At 41.9% G+C, this 26,703-nt stretch overlaps 1 protein-coding gene across 5 annotated transcripts in view; it reads right to left on the reverse strand.

The window, feature by feature from the left end:
• The window catches only part of LOC140335048 (myosin phosphatase Rho-interacting protein-like), a 99,850-nt gene extending 87,066 nt beyond the window's left edge, over positions 1 to 12,784 (reverse strand). For all 5 annotated transcript variants that reach the window (XM_072417415.1, XM_072417411.1, XM_072417413.1 and 2 more), the window contains exon 1: positions 12,320 to 12,784. In XM_072417415.1, the coding sequence (XP_072273516.1) occupies positions 12,320 to 12,439 (120 nt within the window). In that variant the 5' untranslated portion in view covers positions 12,440 to 12,784. The remainder of the gene's footprint in view (positions 1 to 12,319) is intronic.
• Positions 12,785 to 26,703: the final 13,919 nt, after the last annotated feature.

The raw sequence follows: 26,703 nt of genomic DNA on the forward strand, positions 1-26,703 counted from the left end.
ATTCTCAGTGAGGTCACCTGTCTCTGATGAACAGATGGCTCGAGTCCTCAACAATCCCAGTACCTGAAAAGCTAAAAATGTAATAAGCTTTGATGATTCACAATGTCATTTTATGCCATTATATAACTAACAGCATAAAAACAGAAGACCAGCCCAACCGCTAGTTAAAAGACAACTCATTTTACTGGAAAGCCCTTCTAAAGTGGGTTTGTCAGAACAAAACATATAAGCATGTATGGAAAGCTACAGATGACAGCTAAATTTATGAATGTAATAAAACATTGTTTAAAACATTTGTGAAGCATTTATCAGGGTAAACACCATAGCGAGGGCTGATCATTCTCAGCCTATGGGATTACCATCTTAATATTTTATTAGGGTAACAAGCATCTGTAATATGTTCCTGTCAGATAGGGAATCCCTCGCTGAACCTCCAGAGGAAACAAAATATGAAAAATACAATAAAAAAGTAATGAAAGTGCCACTAAAGTGTTAACTAAACCCACATCACAAAACTAAAAACCGTCCACAAATCTCTTTATAGCACATTGCTGCCGAAAGCTGGTTGACATCCTTGGAAGTCCTAACAGGACTAATGATGATGGTTTTGAAGGGGTAGGAAGACATATCGGAGGAAAAACTGAGACAGATCAAGAACCATTTCAAGTCAAGTCAAAGTTGCCGAGTCTTTGCATAACCAATGGTTCAACTTCTGTTTCAAATCTGGCCCAATAAGGGGATTTGGTGTAGTTTAGAGATCAAAAGCTCTTCTCTTTGGGTAACCAATGGACAAAAATAATCTAAACCAACACAAAGTTTCCAGATGTATGAATAAGCCGAGACTTGCTAGGTGAGGATTCTCTCTAATGATCCACCCCTATTCTTCTGAAAAGTGGCACTGGTACTTAACTGCTTTTCCACTATTCCCATGGCATCAATACCTTTGGCCAAGAGGGAAAATACAGCCAAGTGGCCCTTTCATTATAGATACAGATTCACATCTTCTTTTGGAGCTCTCAGAATTTGGTACAATGACATCTCGAAGATACAGTCGTTTCTGAAAAACTTCCCTCTGGTTATTTTGGGCACCTAGGTATCAATGGCCTTGCATGGGATCATCTCCAGTCAAAGCCACTAGCTCAACATATCTCATTAGGACTAGACAAGGAAATATATACCAATCCGTGCACCAGCCTAGTACTCCAGTTTGGCATACACACAAATAGAAATCTTTGCCAAGGTTCATTGGTCAGCCAGCAAATTACACCTAGCGGCCATCTTAGATCTAAGGTCAAGCAGAATGTTGCTTCTGAATAATGTTAACTTGCCTATAATCTGCAACCACTTAGCACAACAAAAGCATAAATCCAATAAAAAGGCAAAATCCCTATACATGGATTTCAATGGTCTTTAAATGCAAGTTGTTTTGTAAAGCTTATAACACAAAAGCATTCTAGTTATTGTAAGAGTAGGGCGTCATTTCCAGCTGTCCCTTTCAGTCTGGACATCCCAGATAAACCCAGTGCAGTCAGATGGCAGCTGTCTAGCCACATTTAGGAAGGTAAAAGGTTTATAAAAACAAACAGAGAGGAAAGCCCTGTGTGATGGACAGAGGCAGGTTCAGTTACAGAGAACCCTTGTACATAAACACAGTTCCCAGGAACTACAGTCTGCTGCCATGATCGTCTTGTAACACATCCCAGCGTACTGATGCATCTTGTAGGAAGAAAGACACTAAACAGTTTCCTTTGGATTATGTATCTGGAGGTGGAGTAATGAAGAGAGAGAACTGTCCGTGTGATGCAACAGAGCTACTTATGCACACCAGGCCATGATAAAGTTGTTAAAGCTTACATAAATTCTTTCTTTGTATAAATTTTGTAAGAGTGAGAACTTTTATAAAAGTCAACTTCATTGAAAAGTAATCTCAGAACAAAGCCAATGCAGCTCAAGGAGTCCCTCTTTATCAGGGTGTAAAGAATTCAATATGGACGCTTGATGTAAAAGTAGAATAATGTCCAAAGGGGAGTTTGATAAACTAAGATCAGAGTAATCTGTTCCTGATGCCGGATAAAGTTGCCCAAAGTGATCCCATTTATAAAATCTTTGAGCCCACAAAGTGCTTTGGCTGTAGAATGAAAGCAACTTGGACTAAAATTAACTTCAACGCTTTATAAAAGATATTGGGCCCATTTATCACTTGTTGGTTCACTGAAAGCCCTGGCCATTACCCCTTTTTTCTGCCTAACAAGAAATACCAATTCTCGATAGAGTGGATCTAATTCTTGACCAGGACTGATCTATAAAACGGTGATTCTTCACAAAGAGTTCATTGGTGTTCTGATTTAGTAAACTGTTAATTTTGTTGTTGAACTACATGAAATTTACGATTGGCCGAGCTTTCTCCTCATACTTCAAGTATCATCCAACACTCCACACGGGCAGGGTTGTTGTTCCCTATGGTAAACTGGTGCAGAAGGAATAGTAGTTGTAAAGGCTCAGTACAACTCCCTGCTATAAAACTTCGTCTGCAGTGAGATGTAGGTCACATTCTTTGCTGCAAATCTACATAAGAAAATTGCTTGGGGCTGCACAAAGTTCATTGACTGTTATCCAGCTGTCTTCTGCTTTTAATCATACAATCTGTAAAGTCAAAGAATGATACATAGACAACATGGTAAAATGTTGCTCCATTCTGTGCCAGCCCTTAGTTTTGTCATGAAGAATGTAACTGGCATTCCTCTGTTTACCGTCCCCTTCACCTAGAGATTATTCGGGGAAGTTGGTACTGGTATCCAGAATGTTTGTCCTGCAGAAGGACAGAACCTAGGCTTAATATTTGTACTGGAGTGTCTTTTTGTAGCTGAAGGTATTGTCCTAATACAAAAGCCTCTTCTACTCATTTGCTGCCCTTTATGTAATTCTTCTAAATCTCTGTAGTAAGCCAGAATTTAACTATTTTCTCTGGGTAGTGGCTTCCTATAATAAAGACCAATCACTGCTGCCCTGTTCCTTTGTAGAGTCTGGTCTTATATCCACCGACCCTTGTGGTTTTCTGCAGGCATTCTCTAGTGGGAAAACCAATTCTCTGCTTTGAAGCGAAAGAATCATAACACCAACCAGGCAAGCAGTATTTTTTAGAACCAGGACAGTACTGGCATCTTAAATCTCCCAGTTTTTGACAGTTTTAGGATGTGTCCTAGAAAACAGAGCTTCCTTCAGTGGCAGCTACAACAGTGTTCTCCCCAGCCCCTTTAAGCCAGCATCACCCAGCACTTTTCAGCAACCATCCAGCTGTTTTTGGGAGGTTACTGATGAGTTGGGTCACAATACAGGGGCTGCCACCAGCCTCCATTTTCTACTCACCTAGCTTAAAAAAAATGTCTGGGTTGAGCACTATACAACTTTATTGCTCTTGTCATTATCAAATCTCTCAGTATTTGACCTGTACCACAATCAAAATGATATTGAGCAATCAATCAGGCTGCATACTTTACACTGTAAACACAATTTCAGCCTTCTGAAGACAAAAGCCAAAGGAAAAAAAATCTCCGGTTTCTACACAAAGGACAATTGTGGAAGCCGTTTGCTTGAAGACCGTGAAGGACAGAAGCCGAAGCAATTAGCTTTTCCTTTCCATCTCCATTACGAGCTCCTGACAGCTAGCACTCACTGGAAAGGGGTTTGCCCCTGGTGACAACAGACAGGCTGGGAATGCTCTGCTCAAACCCATGACGAATTACCAATGCACCTGTCACTTTGCTTTCCATTGTTTACAAGCATTGTTTAGATAGTTTTCATTCTCTGATCTTTAAAGGAGACGGGCCAGCCAAAACAATTAACTCTCTTCTACCTTTCCCCTTACTAAAATGCTAACAATTTTTTACATGTAAAAATTCCAAATATCCTAATTTAGTATTGCGTTTATTTCCACAACCCTTACCTGGGCAAGGGTAACTAGATAGCTGACATTCCTCTTCCCCCCACCCAGATGTTACCTGGAATACCTACATATCACTGTCTGTGGTTTCCAAAGCTTAAAAAATCCAGCATTGGTGTCAGTTGGTTGCCGACTTGGTAATTGTTTAAAACAACATGGTAATGGAACAAAAGGCTCTAAAAGGTATTCAATCAAACACAATTATCATCTTAGACCTTACACTGAAATGGAAGGTGGGTTTGCACTCTCTGGGACCCTTCTCCAAATCACCTATTCTCGGTAAGTGAAAGAAATGATGCACCTAAAAAAAGGATTTTTGTGAAACACAGAGCAGATGAAATGCTGCATAAAGATCCTCAAGGCAACTGCAAGAGCTTCTTTTGGTAGGTTTCAGCTGTTCTGCATTGTACTTGAACCTTCCCGGAAGGACAGCAACATCACCCTAGCGTGGACATCTAGGACAGAAGTCGGGGTGAGTGTATACATTTTACTTTTCAATTACATCTTTTTTACTTACTGTAAGTGATCTGGGGAGGCTTTGAATGTTTAAGCAGACCTTGCATTTTAGGGCACCATCACCTTTGCAAAAAATTGCCATTGCTCTGCACACTTAGGGCAAGGGCACACTTAAGGTTCTCTAGAAAGGTAATCCTCCTATCCTCTCCCCAAAATACTCACCTTGGTCCTACTCTCCTGCTTCTTCATTTACCTGTCAAGGCCTTGGATATACACTCTGTAGTTTTAGGAATATGGAAGCATGCAACCCTTCCTCCTTACTTTCAAGAAGTAGTGCATGGAGCTGATCGGCTAAATGCCAGGCTTGAATGTATCACATGGTGGTGGAAAAGGTTAATAAGTAAACTCCAACAAAGTGACTGATATGAGGCTTACGAAGGGTTTCGACTCATTGCTCCTATAGAAGTCCAGAGTGGCCAGTTGTGAAAGATAGGCAAGACAAAGGTACAAGACTTGAGTGGTATCCTTGCAAGACAACAGTGACTTTGCCTCAGATAGGCTGGTTGTCAGTCATATCATAGACAACATAAAATCAGCATTGCAAAAATGTAAATATAAAAAGGAACAAAGGCTGGTTAACTTTAAGGGAGAAGGTTGAGTCTCCTGCTTGGCCACAGAAAAGCGGTTAAAGCATTTAACCCACTGAGGTAGACAGGCCGGATCATTTTCAAGACATCACTGAGTGAAGTACAGACACCGCATTCTCTGAGTGAGTCACTTGGCACGGGCCCATCGAAGCAATAAGATTACGGGTTACATCACCAGAGTGGATTACGTGTTATGTCACAGGACGGGGCCCACACAGAAACCCGGTGAAGCTGGAACACAGACACACGGATCAGAACTCCACAGCCCACCCTTCTCCCCTCCCGAGGACAATCCAGACACACAGACTTCACCAGGCATGGTTGCAAAATGGAGTCTCCTAGATTACTGCTCAACTCCAAAAAAGGTCAAAGTAAAGTAGAGATCGTTATCTGCAGAAGCATGAGCAGATTTCCCGCTCTTCCCTCCTCCCTAATGTATGGAAAAGGTTTAGGAGCTGGATATACAGCTTGGAAAGCCGTCGTGTGAATTGGGCTGCCCTGATCTACAGCAGAGCACAATTTCTTGGCTGTTCGCAAAGGATAATCGTACAGGATTAATTGTGCTGCTTTGTATAGCGTTTCATGTTCTGGCAGAGCTTGCTAGGCGCTGAATGACACATTATTTACACGGCCGACTGTGCCAGCCTTGCAGATTCTATCTTGGTTTTCTAATCCAGCCGCAAACGGGCCAAGCTGATCTAAATTTACAATAGGTATTAAAGGGAGCAAGTGTGTAAACAAACCAGCCCCCACAAGGTTGGAGATGAAAGACCAATAGCACCTGAGGGAGAGCGGGTCGCTTACAATATACAGGGCAATGCTGCAGCTGATCTGTATTGCCTAAACACGCACAGTTTCAATGCTCTGCCTTCTAACTTTTCCATGGACCGCTAGCATTCTTTACAATCGATATAACAATCCATTCTACTTCTCTTACAAACCACCTTATCCATAAACCTACAGAAAAGATGAAGTGTTCTCCCCGGCCTCTTTTAGCTGGGCGCACCACCCGCCACTTTTCAGTAAGCACTTTTTTTGGGTGGTTACTGAAGAGTTTGGTCACAATACAAGGGCTGCCACCCACCTACAAATCCTTCCCACCCAGCTTAAAAAAACTTCCGGGGAAAATACTGAAATTTCACCTTTCGATCAGTATAAAGTAACTCACTGCAAAAAATAAATCAAGAGTATAGAAGAATTTCATTTCCTGTCCTGCCAAATAGGGGTGTGCTGTGTAACAAAGTGGTGAAGTCTCCAGGCTGGATAGACATGAATTTAATCCTATATAATATATATCCTTTAAGAGAAAAATCTTCCTTACATACATCTCATAGTTTGCTTTGTGTTTAGCTTTAAGCTTACCCAATAATACAAGGCAAACAAGCACGCTGTGCATCCTCCCAGATAATATAAAGGAGGCGCTCCCAAAATAAAATGTCGACATCAAAGGCCAGCAAGCAAATTCGGCAGGAAGAAGGAAGAAAAACAAAGCGATCTGTGTGTTGTGATTCCATTGAGGCCGAGGCTGCTATCCTGATTGCTGACCCGCCAGCTGTGGACTCTAAATGACACATCTGAGGTTTCTTTTCCTGGTGTAAAAGCCTCAATTCAACCAGATCTGAAAGCAAATCTAGAACGGTCTTAGCTTGATTAGTGGTTTAGCTGGTTAGTGGAGCCTTAGGTTTCCTCCAGAGGTTGCTGGGGGTTCCATGAGCAATGAGAAATTTGTGTCTCAGTTTCATTGACACCAATGATCATTTTTAGCAATTTGTAAGGGTCAAATTCTTCACAATGATCACCACACTAATATACTGTGAGCTGTAAATATTGTTAAGGTGATTGTAAAGTAATTCCAAGGGTTCCACCCTGTTAAAAAGGTTAAGAAAAGCTGATCTAGATCAACATAATACCCACCAAGCTATGAAAGGGCCAGGCTATAAGACTCAATCTTGCATTAGATAAGAAACATCCCCATATACACATTAAATATATATTTATATATTTATTACAACTGCAGCTGGAGATATTTTCTGCTTGCTGATCAAACAGCAGTAAAACATATTTCCTTGGTAGCTCATTACACCTTCCTCCAGGCACACTTATCAGGTGTGAGAATTCACGAACTTGTGGGGGCCTGAAATTTGTTGGAGCCCACTGCCCCAGGATAGAACTGTCAGTACACCGGAGGAGCAAAGGAGAGGCATCTGAAGACTTCAAGATACCTGAAAAACATTCACATCCTTGACGGGAACTACTGCTGACCAACACCTAATAAAAACCCTTTGTGCCTTAATACTTCTTGAAACGCTGCCCTCAAATAGGTTGGAATAAAGTCTCCAAGTAGACCTTGCATGCCAACAATCCTAATTTGAAAAAAAATTAACGAACCATAACCTCTATTTGATTCTTGAGGTGCCAGGGTATTGTTCTCCCCAGCCCCTTTTAGCACCACCCAGCACTGTCTGTTTTTGGGTGGTTATTGAAAAGTTGGGTCACAATACAGGGACTGCCATCAACAACTTCTCTCTTTTCCTGTACGAAAAGCTGGACACTTGCAATCCCCCATTAATGTGCTCATGCACCTCATGTTCATGGGAAGTGGTAGTAGGCACAGCGACACTGCCGATATCTCCAGGTAGTTAACTCAAAAGGCCTTGGGTTTTTTACAGCTTTATTGCAGAACTCCCATTTCTACATAAATGTAAAGGATTTTACCAAACATTAAGGCAGATTCTGATCTTTTTATAGTTTAAATAGCAGTTTGTTTCATTGTGTTCCTTGCAAAGTGATTCCTTAGTGGTCTGGGTTATATGTCCCTTACTTTGGAGGTCAGTGGTTAGAAATCCCGTCTTAAAGCTGAAGTAAATCCAAACAAAAAAAAAATCTACCTTCAATCACGCATATCAGTCTATCCATCGGGAGGTCCCAGTATCCGTCTTCAGCCCGGCGCAGAGGGAGCACCAGGCGCCTCCATCTGCTCCTCTCTTCTTCCCTGTTTTTTCCTACGCCCAGGCGCTAGATCAGGTGACATAGATTGGGGAAACGACTTGCCGATCTCACTACGCATGCGTTTCATCAGCACTTTTTTTCCCTATTGATGAACGGGGTCCTTCTCCGCATACCCATGATGCTAGGGCATGCGCAGAAGGAGCAGCCAAGAGCCCCCTGGGATGCGTGACGTAGAGATGAGCTCCCATTGATTCTTGATAGCCTAGGCAATCAAGAAATAAGGGGGCAGTACTGCATCCTTTTTTTTTTTTAAAGGGGTGTTGCACTTAAAACAAAATTTTTATTTTAAATAAAAGGGTTTTCTACGCTTCTATGTAAAGTATAAATTCTAAGTTTAGGTCTGCTTTAAGTAGTGATTAAAAGGCCATAGGCTACGTACACACATGCAATAATTGTCGTTGGAAACCATTACAAAACAAGTGCACAATGTCAGGCCAACGACGCCTATGAACGAGGAATGTCGCTGGAAACGAACAACTGTCCTGACAAATCAGTTTGGCCGGTGATCGTTCACAATCTATTGTGTGTACGGTAGTTCAGTGATTGTGGATTGTGCTGCGGTACACGTCACTTCCTGCATCTCTCAAAATAACCATGAATAATCATTGATCTGTCAGTAGTCGTTCGTTTTCTAACAATTATTGCGCATGTGTACCTAGTCTTACAGACAGCTAAAAAGATCAATGGTGTCATGCCGTTGGCTCTACCAAGTGGTGTGCAACCTCTGGAGGAACCCTAGGGTTCCACACGACCATTGGCTGGTCTAATCCTTTCTTAAAGTTTATTAGAAAAAGTTTGCCTTTAGCTACACTAAGTTCCAATCTATATATTTGTTCCAGACTCAAATACTGAATACAGACCAGCAATGGCAGCCTAAAGAGAAACATTCATTCATCGGCAGCTCAGCAATAAAGAACACCCAAGCACAGCTCAAAGCTGCAACAAGATGGAAGGAAGTTGGAGGGTGCAGATCAAGTGCTGGTCTGCAAGAAACACAAATTAGACGTATTTTTATCTGATAACCTAATATACCTGACAGCATACATGAATGGTAAAAAAAAAACAGAAGCATGGGACACACTATGAACCCTACAGGGACCAATTACAGTGGATATATTTAGTTACCATGTAATATAGATTGAACCACAATTACCTATATGGCAACAAGTTCATTATAAAGTGTTGCAGATGAGGCAGCTGGCAGCACCTAATGAGTTAAAGTAATGATGAAAAATCTCACACACCACAGCAGCCCACATTCTGGAGCTCCTTTTTTTTCATTTTAATGCTCTGACTTCAACACTTAAGTCACTGACCCTAAATAAGTGTAAAGCAAGCGCAGCAAATGCTGATCTGGATCATATCAATCATTATCGTAAATGCTCCTTTGGTGGCTTTAGTTCTGGTTTATTGAAAACCCAGTGATCCTGCCATGAAGGTCCTCATTTAGGCACTTCTTGATTTTCAGAAGTTTTTACCAAGTTGTCATCATGTCATATGCTACTCTTGTGATTACCAAGGGCATGTTGGTATACAATGGGCAGGTCTGGACAAAAGCAATGATGCTCAGCCCATGTACAGGCTGGATTGACACTTGATTGTTGCATTCAGTGCATGTTTATGTATGTATTGCCATGCATTGCAGAAGCTGCATTGTATTCCCTAAATTGTAACGCAATGCTTTTTTTTCTCTTTTTGAAAGCCAGGAATAGTTTAACATACACCGTGCTTCAAACTGCATAAAATGTATGACCTATATAAAGACAACTAATATTCTGCAGGTTATGAAATAACAGTACAGAGAGAAAGAGAGGGAGGGAAGGAGAGACGCTCCCATAGCTGGAAGGCCTACAATTCAGGATTTTTGCAGCATCTGAAGCGCTCAGTAATTTTAACAACCAATGGCTCGGAAGTTGCTATTGCAGCCGGATCGGACGATGGAAGGATTCAGAAATCTTCCCGCTGACTCTACTGCAGGATTTCTGCAGCAGCACATTCAGGAAATATGCAATTTCCACTGCTAAGTGCTACTCATAAAGCTTAGATAGCTTCTTGTCCAATGTTAATGCCTCCTGCTTAACCCCCTCCACACCTGTGAGTGACACGGTGTGTAAACAACAAAACCCAAAACAAACAGGCCTGCCACACAGGCCCAGGAGGGCTCGTAAAATTGCTTGCGGTTGACCACATTCTTTGGCATGTGCCACACAACCCAAAAAAACCATGACGGACATAGCAAGCCTACAGCGTTAAAACTAGCCAAGAATAAAGAGACACTTAAAGGATACATTGTTACAAAAATAAGATACACATTAATGTATAAACAACAGGTAAAATGCTGGCCGAACACGATAGGTGATTGGTTGCCTTGAGATGTAATATGAAAGCTGAAATGCAATAAGGGGAAAGTGCTGCACAAGTACACGTTTCCCATATTTCATACTTCGACGATAAGGTTTCCTCCTCTGGTGATAGGGGAGCTCATACAGAAAATACAAAACCTTTTAATGAATATTTAATGTAATTAAACACAGAGAGAGGGGGAAAATAGGTGGTGACCGGGCCATGGCTGAGAGGGTCCCACATAAGATTGTGATGTGCCTACGCCAAGCCATTCCATGTGCCCAGTGTAAGGGTGGGTATATGTGCCAGGGGTGGCTGGACGGTCAGCATTAACTAAATATCAATGCCATTAGTAATGGGTGACGCATCTGGCAAAACCCAGAGCCGGGAAGAAAAAAATAAAGGGATGGACAGATATATTTACCCCATGTACCCGACTGAGGGGGAAGGGGGTAAACTTTAATTATACATTTAGTAAGGGGGGTATAACCAGGAAGTAGAGGGAACTGCCCCCATTAAAGAAGTCCTGGGGTATAGTCATTAAATCAATTTATTGTAAGGACTTCAGAGGAAGTGAAATTTATAATCCAGTGGGTGTCATATAAAGGAGGCAGAGATGGCCCATCACCCTGAAACCAAGGGGAGATATTGTAGTTAGAGGGCTAAAATAAAACATGGTGCCCGGACCTCTGCCAGCCAGATTGGGCTTGATAAAGAGGGTACTCTTGTCTTTTGGCCCCAATACAGAGGACAGGGGGTGATCCTCCAATATATATATATATATATATATATATATATATACACACAAACAGAGGACTGGAAGTGACCCCCCTTCCCAATACATTTATACAGAGGACAAATCCCCCAAAACATTTGAAGCTTGACTCATCCAATTACAGCAGGGGAATGGGTGACCCCACTACACCCAGAACGTTGGTTTGGCAATTCGGGAGATGAGGAGGTGACCCCGCTACATTCGTAGCCATACTCAGCCAATCAAACAGTTGGTGACCACATGCAATACCCTGACCTGCTCAAACAATCAAAACATCTATAGCCCTGGTCAGCCAACAATGGGGGCAACAAAGGCACCCCCAACACTGCCAGAGATCAAGTCAGCCAATCAGGAGGTGATCCAATTCATCCACAGACCTGGCCAGCCACTCAGGAGGACAGTAGGGGACACCAATTCATTCACAGACCTGACCAGCCAATCAGGACAGGATGTGACCCCAATTTATCCATAGACCTGGCCAGCCAATCAGGAGGTGACCCCAATTCATCCACAGCTCTGGACAGCCAATCAGGAGGTGTCCGCAATTCATCCACAGCTCTGGACAGCCAATCAGGAGGTGACCCCAATTCATGCACAGACCAGGTCAGCCAATCACAAGGGCATTAGGGGACCCCAATTCATTCGCAGACCTGGCCAGCCAATCAGGAGGTGACCCCAATTCATCCACAGACCTGGCCAGCCAATCAGAAGGGCAGTAGGGGACCCCAATTAATTCACAGACCTGGCCAGCCAATCAGGAGGGCACAGAAGATGAACCCTGGTCAGGGGAAGGCCAGCAGCTACAAATACAAGGTCCAAGCCAACCAGACAGGGACCCCAGAGTACAATGTCTCAATAACAACACATATGAGGATGTTATGGAGCGAATGCTGGGCCTCATATGACAAAGAGCCCCCTCGGCCTGGGGAGGTGACCCCAAAACACTCCCAGACACCACACGCTACTCCTGGATACCTCTTTGGAACAGGCCCAACTGCAGTGTATACAGCAATACAGCATGGAGAGCCCTAGTAATGGGGTGAGGGGACCCAAGGCAAAGCACAGTACCTGAAATGTCCAGTAGGGGGAGGCAGTGAGCAGGGGCAATAGTTGGGAGGCCAGAAGGGGGCGCCTCATGGGGTTTCTTACCTGGTTGAGGTCCTCGTCGGACAGGAGGTGGGACTCCCGTGGCTTGAAGCAGTTCTGACATTTGCTCTTGTTGAAGATATTGGCCTGGAACTTCTTGCACGGGTTATCCTTCCCCGACATGGCGCGGCCGGGTGTGTGGGGGGTGATGACCGGGGTGGGTGACAGAACGCAGGAGACTAGGGGCCCTCCCCCATCACTCAGTGGGGCCACTTGCACATCCCTGGCCGGGCGGCTCCGATATGCTAGTCCCGGCCGCTCTCCGCCGCTCACTGAGACATTGCGAGCTGCCGGGCGAGAGGCCACGGGCGGGGCCAGGGCGAGCTTGACGGACGGGAGCTCAGACCAATCAAAGCGCACGGCTCCCTCCCCCCCTACAGTATAACAAAAGAAAGACGAGCTCGAGCTACTAGCAAAGAAGGCTGTCACTGGAGGGGCGGGGACGGGCAGCGGGTTAGGTAGACGTGCGACATTCCCTTGGGATCCTGTGACAGCTGTAGGGGAGGAGTCTGTGTCAATCCCGCCCACTCTGAGATGTGTACGTCATGTCTCTACTACGCTACGACGTATCCCCCCCAGACTGTGTACATGGTAACCAACCCCCCTTTCCCCTTAGACTGTGTACATGGTAACCACCCCTTCCCCCCCCCCCCCCCTCTTTTTTTTCTCTCTTCCACAATATGTCTGACCCGGTCTGTGTGGTACAAATACTGTTGGGAAAAGTTCTTGCGGAGGTGGTGGCATGTTCAGAACTCTCTCTAGTACACCTAGAGATATGGTACTGACACTTTACACCATTCTTCCATTCTTCTTGCTATAATTTTGGCCTGGAGCTGGTGAGAGAGAAGAGGAGATGGGCATCCCAGCGTGGCATCATTGGTTTGATGGCAGGAGACTGTTGCTGTCACTTTGGCCTTTCTAACAGTGCTTTGTAATACACCTTTGTCCATGGAGGTCCACCTAAGACGTCCAGTCCACCAACAGCTGGTCTCCAGTAAAAAAAAAAAAGGAAAGACAGGTACACAGGAATATTCTGCAAACAGTAACCGTCCTGTAACTACTGCTGTACCTAACTTACCAGCTTACATTTGGATACAGAAAATATATTGGGCATGTGGAAAAGCCCTGGGGAACCAGCAATTCAGATGGATGAATATCTTCAGACGTAGTCTGATATGTCCATCCTGGATTAAGAATACATTCTATGGTACATTGTGACAGATTGCAAGAATATCACAAATGAATGAAAGCAACATCAATTTACAAATAAAAAAGAAGACAAGGACAAAATCAGCAATACGTGAAGATACTGTTTATTGTAAGCAGAGATTTTGTACATTGCCATTGCTAACCTGGTTCTAAAAAATACTGCCTGCCTGATGTTCTGATTGTTTGGTTTTAATATTTTTTGCATGTTTATGTGTGCAGGGCAGAAATATATGAAGAGTGCGGAAATAAAAAACAGAAACTAAGTGTTCAAGCATGTGGGCGTGTAATGGGTACCATCAGGTAAAGTGATCTCCTTCCCCATGGTGCCTGTACAGTCCCGGTTGTGATGTCTCCAGATTCAACCATGTGGGATACGGACCCCACAAGGTAAATGATCACTAAGCACCTAAGGGGGCACCTTTTTGCTACTGACACAGCGGCATAATTCTTAACACTAATAGGGGCATTTTTTACTACCACTGACATCAGGGCATTCATTACTACCAATGATAAAGAGGCAATTTTATTTATTGATCATTAACACCAGGCCATTTATTGCTCCCGCTGATGCATGGGGTGTTTTTTACTCTCACTGACCACCAATGTAGGGGCAATTTGTTATCCCAACAGACCAAAGCTCAGTTCTGTTGTTTTAAAAGTTTAAGGATCATTGGATAATAGCCATTACATTCTCTATTAGAAGGTGGAAAGGGACAGGGGCAGAGTAATCTGTATTCCAAAAAGTTATGTTAGAGAGGCTGCAGGATTCCAACATGAGGGTTCAAATTGATTCTTGCCCGGGTCCTAATTTATCTAAAATTGGCGCTGTGAACAAAATAAACATGGAGTTCAAGTGTTCGGATACCTTCCAGCACCATTACATGTTTGTTTCAGGTGTATGACTGGGAATCATAAAGCCAAAAGATCACCTTTATATACAGGCAATTTAACACTCTTTAAAATTATTCCAACAATGGCAGCTTTCTTAATCTCTCAGTAAAAATCCACTTTTTTATGTTTATTTATGTTTTTTTTTTGTCAGGACTAATAAAAAAAGAAATGCATGGGTAAAATGAAAAAAATAAAATCACAGACCAATAATAGTTATAGAAGATCTGGTGACTCCAACTTTTAACTGGATTGACTTACTTTTGAATGAATGGTGGGAGCCATAAATAATAATGTTGAGCATGTAACCATTGTGTTTAGCTGTAGAAGAGTATGAAGTATGATAATATTCATGATGATAATCAGGTGACAAGCCTTATTAAGTGGTTCTTAGTGGATGTCATGGATCTCGATCATTTTGCTGATATTTCTTGCTCCATGGTGGAAGTCTGATCTGGTGCTGGTAAGATGTTTATTCTCAGCTTCTCACTTACAGTGTAAAGGAGAAAATGCTAAATCGCTGATGTTATTGTTATGTCCTTGGCCTATATTGGCCAGTTCCATTCCTTCATGTATTTCAGGTTGCAAAAGCTGTATATGAAAAACATCTGACATCCATGTAATTAGTACAGAAATTGTTTGCACGTTTGACAGAACTCCACCCATCTGATGCTTAGTAAATGCTTAACAAGTATATAAGACAACAACACTTACCTTTGTCTAACAGCAGCTGAATAGGTGAGTAATAAAGCAGCTGTATCTGCTTTGTAGCATGCTCTGTCTGGACACTTTTGTGATTCCCTGTAAGAAAAGGCCACCTCCTAATATTCTGAAAAGCCACCTGCTGGTATGCTAGGGTATAGGGCACTAGCCCCACCTGGAGGAAACCAATAGAGGTCATCCATACATTTCAAAGACATGATACTATAACACTGCAGGCCAAAGTGATCTTCCCCTAATGAGTTGTCTTCAATATAAATAAAAGGCAACAAAAAAGCTGCAAGCATCATTTCATTGCACCATTTTCCTCTGGTGTCCAGTGTGAATAATATTTATACTTATACAAAGTACATATCGCAAACTGTATATGAACCCTGAAGAAAATCAACCTAAACACTTACCCTTCCAAACCCCTTTCTCTGATAGCGTGATGTGAGGTAAAGCGCTCAATAGTCAGTGGAGGAGAGGAGTTAGTGGACAGGGCGGGAGATAATGGCTTGCTAGATGAAGCCAATGGTGTTGACCTATTGGTGTTGGGTATGTCTCATCTCTACTGATGCATAAAGCCAGTGCATAAGGTCTTGTGGCACTAGCGGATGAAACTGGTGGCTGACTGTCATTTTTAGGTAGAGCCAGTGTTGCTGGCCCACTGCTGCAGAAGCCTGAAACCAGATGAGGTGGCTCATTAGCACTAGAAGATGGAGTTGGCTTGCACAATTTATTACTGGCTCATTGCTGCTGATGCCTGAATCGGCCGATGTGCCTCACTGACACTTATAGGTGGAGCTGGTGAAGTTTGCTGTCTGCCATTGATGCCAGGAGCCAGTTGATGTGACTCACTGGCATTAATTAGCAGATGGAGCCTCCTTAGTTGGAACCAATGGATTTGGCTCATTGACGCTTCTATATGGGGCATCTTCTGCTTCTAAGGAGAAAAAGGAACATTTAGATTCTAATTTTTTACTATTTATTAGAGGGTCACTATGGAGCCCAGCGTAAATAAATAAATATCCTCATGACCAAGGTATTTGTATATAGCAGTGATCCTGCTAGATATATGGCAATTCAAAGACATTATATTTTTAGTCTATATAACTTATTACGTATTATTATTATTTAATCTACAACAGAACAGAATGCAGTAGTAAGTAATTTGTATTATAGAGATCCATTTATGCTGCTTAGTGTAAGAATAAATGCCCCCATGTAAGTTGTGGGAAAACCTGCCTGTGTGTGTGTGAGAGGGGGGGGGGGGGGGGGTAATGTTTGGCATTGGTGTCATTGGTAGAAAAAAAAGTAATGTAGTCATGGGAGGAATAATGTCATGCAGTGTGGGAGGAAGAATGATGCCCAGTGAAGTCGTAGATCAACAGTAATCAATGGGTTAGGGGAGGACAATTTTTCCCTGCAAGAGGTTAAAAGAATAGTGCCCAGAGGAGGGTGGGGAATACAATGGTATCCAACAGGGCAGTGGGAACTACTAAAGTGCCCAAAAGTGGGTGGAAGGAGAATAGTATTGCCAAGTGCTTGGTATAAAATGGTGCCCAGCTGGGGACAGCACAAGTGCCCATCAAGGGAGTGGGAGACCAGCAGGAGGGTGATGGAAAAATAGTGCCCAGCAAAGACTGGTGGGAGAACAATGGTGTCAAATAGACAAAAGGGCAGGAATATTGCTTAGTTGGGGGTGAAGGGAATATTAGTGGTGCCCAGTGGGGGTGAGGAGAATGATAGAGCTCACCCTTGGAGAACAGTGGCACCCATAGAAAGGAACAACAGTACCGAGCTGTATGTGGGGGTGATAGGAAGTTTGCCCCATATTTCTGTTTTGGTGACCCTTCAGACTTAGTGACAATGGTGACATAGACAAATAGGAACTCAGGACTCAGGAGGAACACAGACAGTAATAAAACCTGAATGGGATTCCAACACTTCCACACTCAATCTAAGACTAAAAAACAAAGTTTTGGCTTTTCAAGCTAAATTTTACTGGTTAATTTCCTCACGCACGTTAGCACATCTAGAAGTACATTTCCGATCTTTGTTTATTTCAAGTTACTTAAGCACTTAATCATTTTATCGTTGCACCACGCAAGTGCACTGTTACGGCAATATGTTGCAAGCCAAACAAGGGAATAAAAGCTTAGATCACTGGCGGTAAACCTTTTTGTCGTGGAAAAAAAATGGTGAGTCATCACAGCAGTGGAAGAGATATGTTTATTTTCCTAGCTGTGAAATATTGTTCTCTTAGCGATAGTTTCAAGATGCCGTCCTCCTGGCACTCAACATCTGGTACATACGCACAGATCACTGCTGTGATTCACACGGTCACGTGACCTGTTCATACATCAGAAAAATAAAACAGGACAGGTCCGCGTTATTAATTTTTGTTTTTTTCAAGGGCTGACGGGAACAGGAAAAAAAAAAGTTTTGGAGACAGTGAGCATGGCCCGTAACCACAGGAATCTCCGTGATTGGAGACAAAATGGCAATTTCCTTCCTTGAGGCTATACTCCTGTAGAATGTTGCATATGTTTTATTTATACCTGAATGATTTATGGTTTTTGCAGATGTAATTACCTGCCGCCAAAGTGCGTGGGGGTGCTGGGACAGGTCTGAGAGGAACAGATGTTCACTTAAGAAATGCGCTGAGCCTGGTCAAGTCCATGAGGCCTCACCTTGGTTATGCAAATGCATTTACCACTGAAGATACAGGCCTGGAGCCCATTTTGCAGTCATCATCTGAATGTAAGGTTTGTAAATTAGATGTCAAAGTGCTTCTCTACTCTAAAATACCAGCATTCACAATGCAGTGACCATCTTTACCTATCTTCTGTTTCCTATGTATGTCAAGAGCTAAAGCCCCCTGCCATTGCTATGCTCAGGTTATTGGTCTTAGGAGTGCTCTTAGAGATAAATCCCTCCTGCCTTCTGCATTTGCCGAGATCTTAAAGCAAAACTAAACAAAAAAATCTTAAAAATCACACTTACCTTTAATCCCGCAGATCCCTAATTGCGCTGGACCTTTCCTCGATCCGGTCCCGCGCCATTATGGAATTCTACTCAGTCCCAGTGCACCGGGCACCTCTATCTTCAATCTTCTTCCTTTTTCTTGCCCGTCACCCGATCTCAAATTACACAGGTGTGAGATCAGGTGACATAGCCTGCTGTAATGGAGAAAAATAAAAAGCCGATCCCACACATGCACAGTGAGATCGGCTTTTTATTTTTCTGCTTTACAGCAGGCTATGTCACCTGATCACTACACCTGTGTAGTGCGAGATTGGGTGACTTGCAAGATCATCTCTTCCCCCTTAGTGAAGGGAAATGCCCCTTCTAGGCATGCGCAGAAGGAGCAGCTAAGAGCCTACCGCCATGCGTGACATAGGTATCCCGGGAGGCTCTGCACTCCCAATTGCTGCGGCGAGCAAGACAAAAAAAAGGGAGGTGCTGCACCCATTTTTTTTCTTTTTGTTTATAAAAAAAAAAAAGGTTTTGTCCTTTAAAAAAAGCAGATGTTTTCCTTATATATTTAGCTCTCTTCTGTACACTGCCTTCAGTGTACAGAAGAGAGCTAAATGTCTCATGCATTCTGTGTATACAGGGAGCTGAATGGTTCCTAACTTCTGTGTATACAGGGAGCTGAATCCCTCCTGCCTCTTGTGTATGCAGAGAGAATAAGTTTTCCCTATTTTTCCTGTACTTGCACCTGTCCAATACCAACATCAGGTGCTGGGACAAGCCTTACAACACCCATCACTGGGACATGGAGGTAGTTCCACAGGACCCCAGTGTTTGGTTTAAAACCCAGGACAGTCCTGCTGAAATCAGGAAGGTTGGGAGATACATCGCATGATGACCACTAAATCCCTTCTTTCTCCTATGTATGCTGAATGCTTTCTTTGCTATAGTCTATTACCGTGTTTCCCAACCAGGGTTCCTCCAGAGGTTGCTTGGGTTTCTCTGAGCAATGAGCAATTTGTGGCTCTCAGTTTAGGTGACACCAATTGGATATCTGTAAAGGGGACACTCTTCCCACTGGCCAGCAATGTAAGAGGCATTCTTCCTACTGACTCCCATGCTAATATACTGTGAGCTGTGGATATAGTTGTTGAAGACCTGAATATTATTTAAAGGGTTCTCCCTATTTTAAAAAGGTTGAGAAAAAATCATCTTTTAAACTAAAATTTGCCTGTGTAGGTCCAATCATACAGTACCAATGGACCCAAGGTACTTAACTATTTATTATTCCTCATATTACAAATCACATTTCCATTGTCTGTTCTATAGAAGAACTCAGAACCCAACTCAGATTACTGAATACCTGCCTAGCGATGCTGGCTACATAGCGGCATCGCTAACAATTCCATTGTAACCAAGGGGAATGTTTGTTCTGCCGTAGAGGCAAATGTTTATTGTCCTTCTCAATGCCATTTGTTTCTCCAAACACTTTCCTCCAACTGTATCATTAGCGCAGGCGGTCTCATTAGAAGAAGAAAGCATGGAGTTGTTTTAAGGAAGGTGTAATTATAGATGTCTACTGCATAGAAATTAGCTCCTACCCAGCAGCTCTGCAAATGTCAAAAAAGGCAAAATGTGACAACCAATTTAAGTAGATGGAAAATATATTGCTTACTAAAGCACTGTATTATATACAAATGTTTTTTTTTTAAATACTTGTTTTTACCTTTTTTCATCATTTGGAGTTTTGCAGCAACTTTTGTGCACTCCAATGATGGTTGCATGGCATTTTTTTAGGCCAGGTTTGGGGCATGCCTGCTTCATACTGTATGTGTTAAGGTGGGCACTTGTTGACTTAGAACCTCTGCAGTGTTCAACACAGAATTTTTTTTAAGCTGGGTGGGAAGAAATTGTAGGTGGTTGGCAGCCCCTGTATTGTGACCCAACTCTTCAGTAACCATCCAAAAACAACTGGGTGGTTACTAAAAAGTGCCGGGTGGTGCGCCCAGATAATTGCAGCTGGGGAGAACACTGGTGGGCAACAGGGTGACAACCTAGCAGCACAATTGAGAGAGACGGACACAGCACAATTTTTTTCATAACTGCTATGTTGTAAAGCTGACAAATGATCGACTTTACACAAGCAGCTGAAATACTCAAATCAAGGACATTTTACCTAGCAGTGAGGGGTCCCCTGTTTGGTTACTCTGCTAGACAAAGGGAGCCAACAAGCATGTAGACACTGTTGAGCTTTCCTAATAGAAATCTCCCTGTGCAAATTAAGTGTCCACCAAGGTATACATCATATTTCATGCTAGTATTACCCTCACATTTATTTCTAGATGATACTGCGTAATTCTGCCATGTGATTTCATCCTTAATTTTGCTGTGATAAATAAATTTTTTCCCCTTGTAATTGTGCACCATAGCACATGTAGTAAATCTCATTTGTCCTGAACGTTTGGCTGCCGATATCTTTGGCAATGGAACTCCAAAAACCAAATTTATCATGGCAATCAACAGTAACAGTTCTGGGTGGTCTAACCTTTTGGTAGATCCATTTCAGTCAACAAGTGAAAACTTTCAGCAAGCTACTTCTAAAGTTCAAAAAGTTTATCTTAAATTCTGTGTAACACAATGCAACTGGAATCCAGCGGGCACCTCCATGGGTGAGTGGGCAAATAATCCTTAAAGCCTGCACTCTGACTTCCTATCCCTCTGCTTGCTGAATCATTTAAACAGATTTAAATATAATGTTTTTGCTAATGCTTAAGTGCTAATATTTTTCTTTTTTTTCACATTAGGATTTCTATATATGAGAGGGGAGTGTTTGGGAATGCTCCTCCTGCATTAGAAGCAGGGGGTTCCCAAGTCATTGGATTGATAAAACGGTGCATGGATTAGTTGGTGAAATACAGTAATGTAACAGTGTAGTACAGTAATTGTTACTATGTGATTCTCCTGTGCAGGAAAGTATGAAGTTTACACAAAGTTGCTATATTCTTGGCCACATATGTATCCAGCTGGTCCTGCTGGGCCTATGGGAGAATTTTTCCAGATAACACAATCTCTAAATTCAAGCCTTTGGCACTAAGCCTAATGTGAAGGTCTTCACAGTGTATTAGCTGCATGCCAGCAGGGTTAATACCAGGGCACCTGTTCTGCGTGGCAATGTTTTTACCCCCAGCCCCACCCCACCGCCAACAGCCCATGCCACCCAGCAAGAGCTTAAATTTGTTATTATTCGATCTTGCAAACAATAAATCTGATATCCATATAAAATTCAGCAATGGAGGATTTAGATTTAGATTTAGAAATTCCAACATCCACTTCATATCACGTTAGATTCTCAGGCATTTGCACTTTAAAGGAGAAGCATGGAGCATTGGTAAAACAGGAATGTAAATTTCGACATTTGTAAATTTGTAAGGACAGATATCACACATTTTATTATTTGCTGCTTTTTGCATGAAATTGATGCAATAATAATAGTATATGTTATACTGTATGTACAGATATTTTAGTAACTTTTTCTATATAATTCGTTTTTGATCTTTATGAAAAATGGTATTGTTGCTGACAGGTTGGAAATGCAATAATGAGAGTGGATAGGGGTCAGTCAAGGGGATCTTTTTCTCAAGCAGTGAATCTGACATTCACTGAAACATTTCCTGTTGGAGAATCTTCCTGGTCCATGTGTTTTAATGGCAGTAATTGATTCCCCATCAGGGGGTGTTTCAGCGAATGTCAGATTCACTTCTTCATAATAGATCCAAGGAATAAAAATGCCTGCTGAGATATAGGATGTTCTGTAGATGTTCATTTGAAATTATAATAGTTTTTCTCTTTTTATTTCTTTTCTAAAGTGGGTCAGTAACTTTGCAAGTTGGCATTATTGCATTTCAGACCTGTCAGCAATATTATAATTTTTTAGAAAAGCTTCAACGTTTATCATTAAAAGCCTTTCCTGAGCTCTGAATCTTTGCCATGGCGATGGAGATATCATCCATCAGCTGCAGGTAAGAGAAAGCATTTTCGGGGAGCCGATCCCTGTCCGACATTTGTAATCTAAAAATTGTACAAGCACGGGATTTACAGTACATGATGGTGTCATCTCTAGCTGGTGTCTCAGTCCAGGGAGTGGAAGCTGAACATGGACAATGGGTTTGTTGTGGCATTTTCAGGGGGGAGTTACAGTGAGCCTTTTAGGGGGGAATCCCCTTGGTACACTTACACATTACATGCACTTAGCATAAAAAGAATATATCTGTTCCTAGGTGAAATTGACCCCAGTGCTTACCTATTAGCCCAGTGTTTCTCAGCCAGGGTTCCTCCAGAGGTTGCTAGGGGTTCCTTGAGAAATGAACAATGTGTGACTCCTAGGTCAGGGTAAGTGACACCAATTATCTTTTTGGAGATCTGTAAGGGTGACAATCTCCCCAATTATTATTACACAGTATTTATTTAGCGCGAACATATTACGCAGCGCTGTACAAAGTCCATAGTCATGTCACTAACTGTCCCTCAGTTGGGCCCACAATCTATAGTCCTAACCATAGTCATATGTCTTTACCACAGTCCAAAGCCAGTTTTTGGGAGGAAGCCAATTAACCTAACTGCATGTTTTTGGATAGTGGGAGGGAACCGGAGTACCCAGAGGAAATCTATGCAAACATGGGGAGAACCTGCAAACTCCATGCAGATAGTTTCCTGGCCCAGATTCAAACCTGAGACCTGCAAAAGTTAGAGTGCTAACCTCTGAGCCGCTGTGCTGCCCGTTAATGTAAGTGGAATTAGTGACCACCGCAGTAATATACTGTGGCCTGTGGATTTAGTATTTATTGCAGGGGTTCTCAGAAAGACATTTAAGACTTAGTTCAGCCACCCAGCATCCTCAACCTCCTTGCTTGATCAATGCCGTTTTGTTAGGATGGCCAATATACAAGCAGTTTGTACACTGCAACCACACTGATCATGTGAACTCCCCATAAGTCTTAATATAGAAGCTTACCCACAATAAGTACCCTTAAAGATCACCCCCTCCCCAATATCTAACACCTAAAAGCAACCAACACCATCTTAACTCTAAAAAAGGACCAACACCATTAAACCCCCTTGCCCCCTATATATCACCTCGGTGCTCAAAACGCATGCTGATCCAAAAGCCTGACAAGCTCATTTGGATTTTGCTGCCCCACATCACAGGGCTGCCTGGCCTCTATAATATATAATATATATATATATATAATATATATATTATATATATTATATATATATTATTATTAATATATATTATTATTATATATTATTATATATATATTATTATATAATATATATAATATATATATACTTCTTCTGGCCTTTCTAAATTTTAAGCAGCCCCCACAACTTCTATTCCTCCTGCTTTATCACTAATGCATTCACATGCTAGAAATTAAAACCTGCTATTGCCATGACACAATATTGCATTAGCAGCGTCATTACAATATTATGGATTTACTGCATTTAGTAACACCATGTGATCCCTTAGTTTACCCAGATAACACAACAGGGTGGGGATGGGCCAGAAGTAGATTAAGTAGATTATAGAAAGAACATTGCAACTGGCACAACTGCCATGAATTAAAGATCTGACTTGAAAGCGTTAAGGCTGACCACAGACAGGGACATTGTTATAAACAGGATTTATATAGCGCCAACATATTACGCATCGCTGTTCATTAAATAGGAGTTGCAAGTGACAGATACAGACAGTGACACAGAAGGAGCAGAGGATCCTGACCCGAAAAAGTTTACAATCTAGGAGGTGGAGGAAATATCACACAATAGGAGGGGGATATGGAATGGTGGGAAGTATTGAGGGTTTAAAGGACAGAAGGAGACGGGTAGGTGAGGTTGAAGTGTTGGGTTTTGAGAGCTATTTTAATTTTCTTATGAGCAGAAAGTAGGAACAAGCTGAATAGGACGAGGAAAACATTCGAGAGAGTTGGGGCAGCTCTAGAAAAGTCTTGGAGCCATGCGTGGGTTGAGGTTATGAGTGAGGAAGTCATTAGTAGGACATTGGAGGAGCGGAGAGAGCGGCTAGGGGAGTATTTTTCTATCAGGTCAGGAAGGTAAATGGGACAAGAACTGTGCAGGGATTTGAAGGCAAAGCACAGGAGATTACCGGTAATTTGATTCTAAGGTAAAATGGAAGCCAATGAAGAGAACTACAAAGAGATGCAGCAGAAGAAGAGCGGTGGGAGGGATGGATGAGTCTGGCTGCAGCATTCATAGTAAATTGTAAAGGATATTGAGCATCAGAAGAGGTTGCATCGATTTGCTGTTACTCGTTTACATTTCTGTACAATGCCGGATCTGCTATTAAAGATGAATTTACTATAATGACACTCCTGGCCAATTAGTACTGTACTGTCAGGCTTCACAAATTACCGATTGTGATTTTTTTGTTCCATATTTTGTCTCTTATCTCCTATGGCTTTGTCTGGGCATTTGTGGCTGGATTCAGCAAATCAACTAAAGAGTGGTGGAAAGTTTTTGATATACAATATTTAAAACGCAGCACAAGTCTAGCATGAAATCAAACGCCTGGAGATCCTTTCTAGGTCACATGATACTTCCACCAACCTACCTGGGTCGGACATGTAATACCTGCACCCTTTCACCAGGGAGATCCTCAGGCAGTGCTGCAATTTGTTTTGAAGGTTTGGCTCTATTATTGTCATTCACGAGTCAGCAGGATTTATGTAGTTTCTTTTAAAGAAAAAGCAGCTTTTATCTCTACCATTAACCCACTACTAAGGTCATGGAAGCCAATCATAGACACCTGGAGGAGGTAAGCTAAGTATGTGGTGCATTTGCAAACACTGCAACATTCTGGAACAAAATGTAATGACACTCACCAATGCAAATCATGTCTGATTCACATATGACCAATTCTCCTTGATCTGCCACTAAATAAACTGCTGGAATATATGTGAATTTAGGCATGTGAGGTATGAACCTAATGAACAGTTCCATAGAACAAGTGACAGCAGTGGCAACAAACAGACTCCCTTGGACAATCAGATACATTGTGTTTAAAATCTGGCAGCCAGTTTGTGCTGTTTGAGACTGCCATCTAGTGTGCGGAGTGTATATTGCACATGGCATTAATAGCTTCATAGAAGAGATTTTTTTTATATAGGACCAGTGCAAAGCAAAAAAAAAAAAAAGAAGAAAGGTCAGCCCTAAAAGAATTCATAGAAGAATTCGCGTAAATGACATGTGCCTACATAGCAACATAGCGGGTGTCCACAATGGATGATTTTATCACTGTATAAAAATAGATCTTGCTCCTCAAGCCTTATCAGTTTTGCCTCTGAAAAAAATGCTTTGTCCGGTGGGACAGCATGTATGTCTATACACATGTATCAACAAGACATAAAGTGTCATTTTACTTCTGAATTTAAGTACTGTATCTTTTATACATATATATAAACCACACTATAAACCTAGGGCACAAAACGCAGCCATCAAAGATAACATTTAAAACAATAATCAACAAATAAAATGGCAATAAAATTATGGTGAATAAATACATCCATGATGTATGACTTTTAAAACACTGAAAAGTAGAAACTGAAATCCCCCTCCCCTTTTTACAGGTAAAATATACTTTTTAATCAGTTATGATGTAACACTTACTTTTAAATTAACTATTGTGCATCATTGTTGGCCATCAGCGGCTGTTACAAACAGCTTGTCTTTGGTTTTGATCTGTCAAACCAAAGACAGATACAGTTCCAGTACATGCCACAAGGTGTCACCTGAGTATAAGCCAACATTGTTTTTTTAACGGCACATTCAGGTCAAGAAAACTTGGTTTATACTCAAAGAAATACAGTAAGTAAGCAATATATGAAGACATCATCTGTTTGCAGCCAATGTGTTAAAGTGCTCAAAACAAAAGAGTGACCTTTAATAAAACATGTGCATTAGTCCATCACCAATCCACTGTTGAGAGATAGTAAACACTATGTTAAAGTAAAAGTAGGGATCAGCATGACTGCCACATTAGAAGTTTGCCAGTAAGTGTTTCCCTCTTCTAAAGTGGAGAACACATAGGCCACAATGCCACTTTTGTCATGATGCTCCAGCCACAATGTAACACGTATGCTGCAGAGCACTACTTTTAAAAATAAAGCAATGATCAATCACTGATGGCCCTTTTATAAATGTGTTTTCTTATAACCCCTTCGTTATGAATCTGCCTTAAGGTTTGAGTCCCTTCTAGTAAGACAATCTGAATTTGAAATCCTATTCTAGCAGGAATTATTATTATTAATAGGTCCCAGGTCCGCATCTCGGCCAGGACACTATCTGCATGGAGTTTGCAGGTTCTCCCCCTGTTTGCGTAGGTTTCTTCCCACATTCCAAAAACATGCAGTTAGGTTAACTGGCTTCCCCACAAATTGACCTTAGACTTTAATAAAGACATATGACTATGATAGAGACATTGGATTGTGAGCTCCTTTGAGGGACAGTTAGTGACATGACTTTGTACAGCGCTGCCTAATATGTTGGCACTATATAAATACTGTGTAAAAATAATAATAATAATAACTATGACA

This window comes from Pyxicephalus adspersus, chromosome 7 (assembly GCF_032062135.1).
Source record: "Pyxicephalus adspersus chromosome 7, UCB_Pads_2.0, whole genome shotgun sequence".
Taxonomy (NCBI): Eukaryota; Metazoa; Chordata; class Amphibia; order Anura; family Pyxicephalidae; genus Pyxicephalus; species Pyxicephalus adspersus.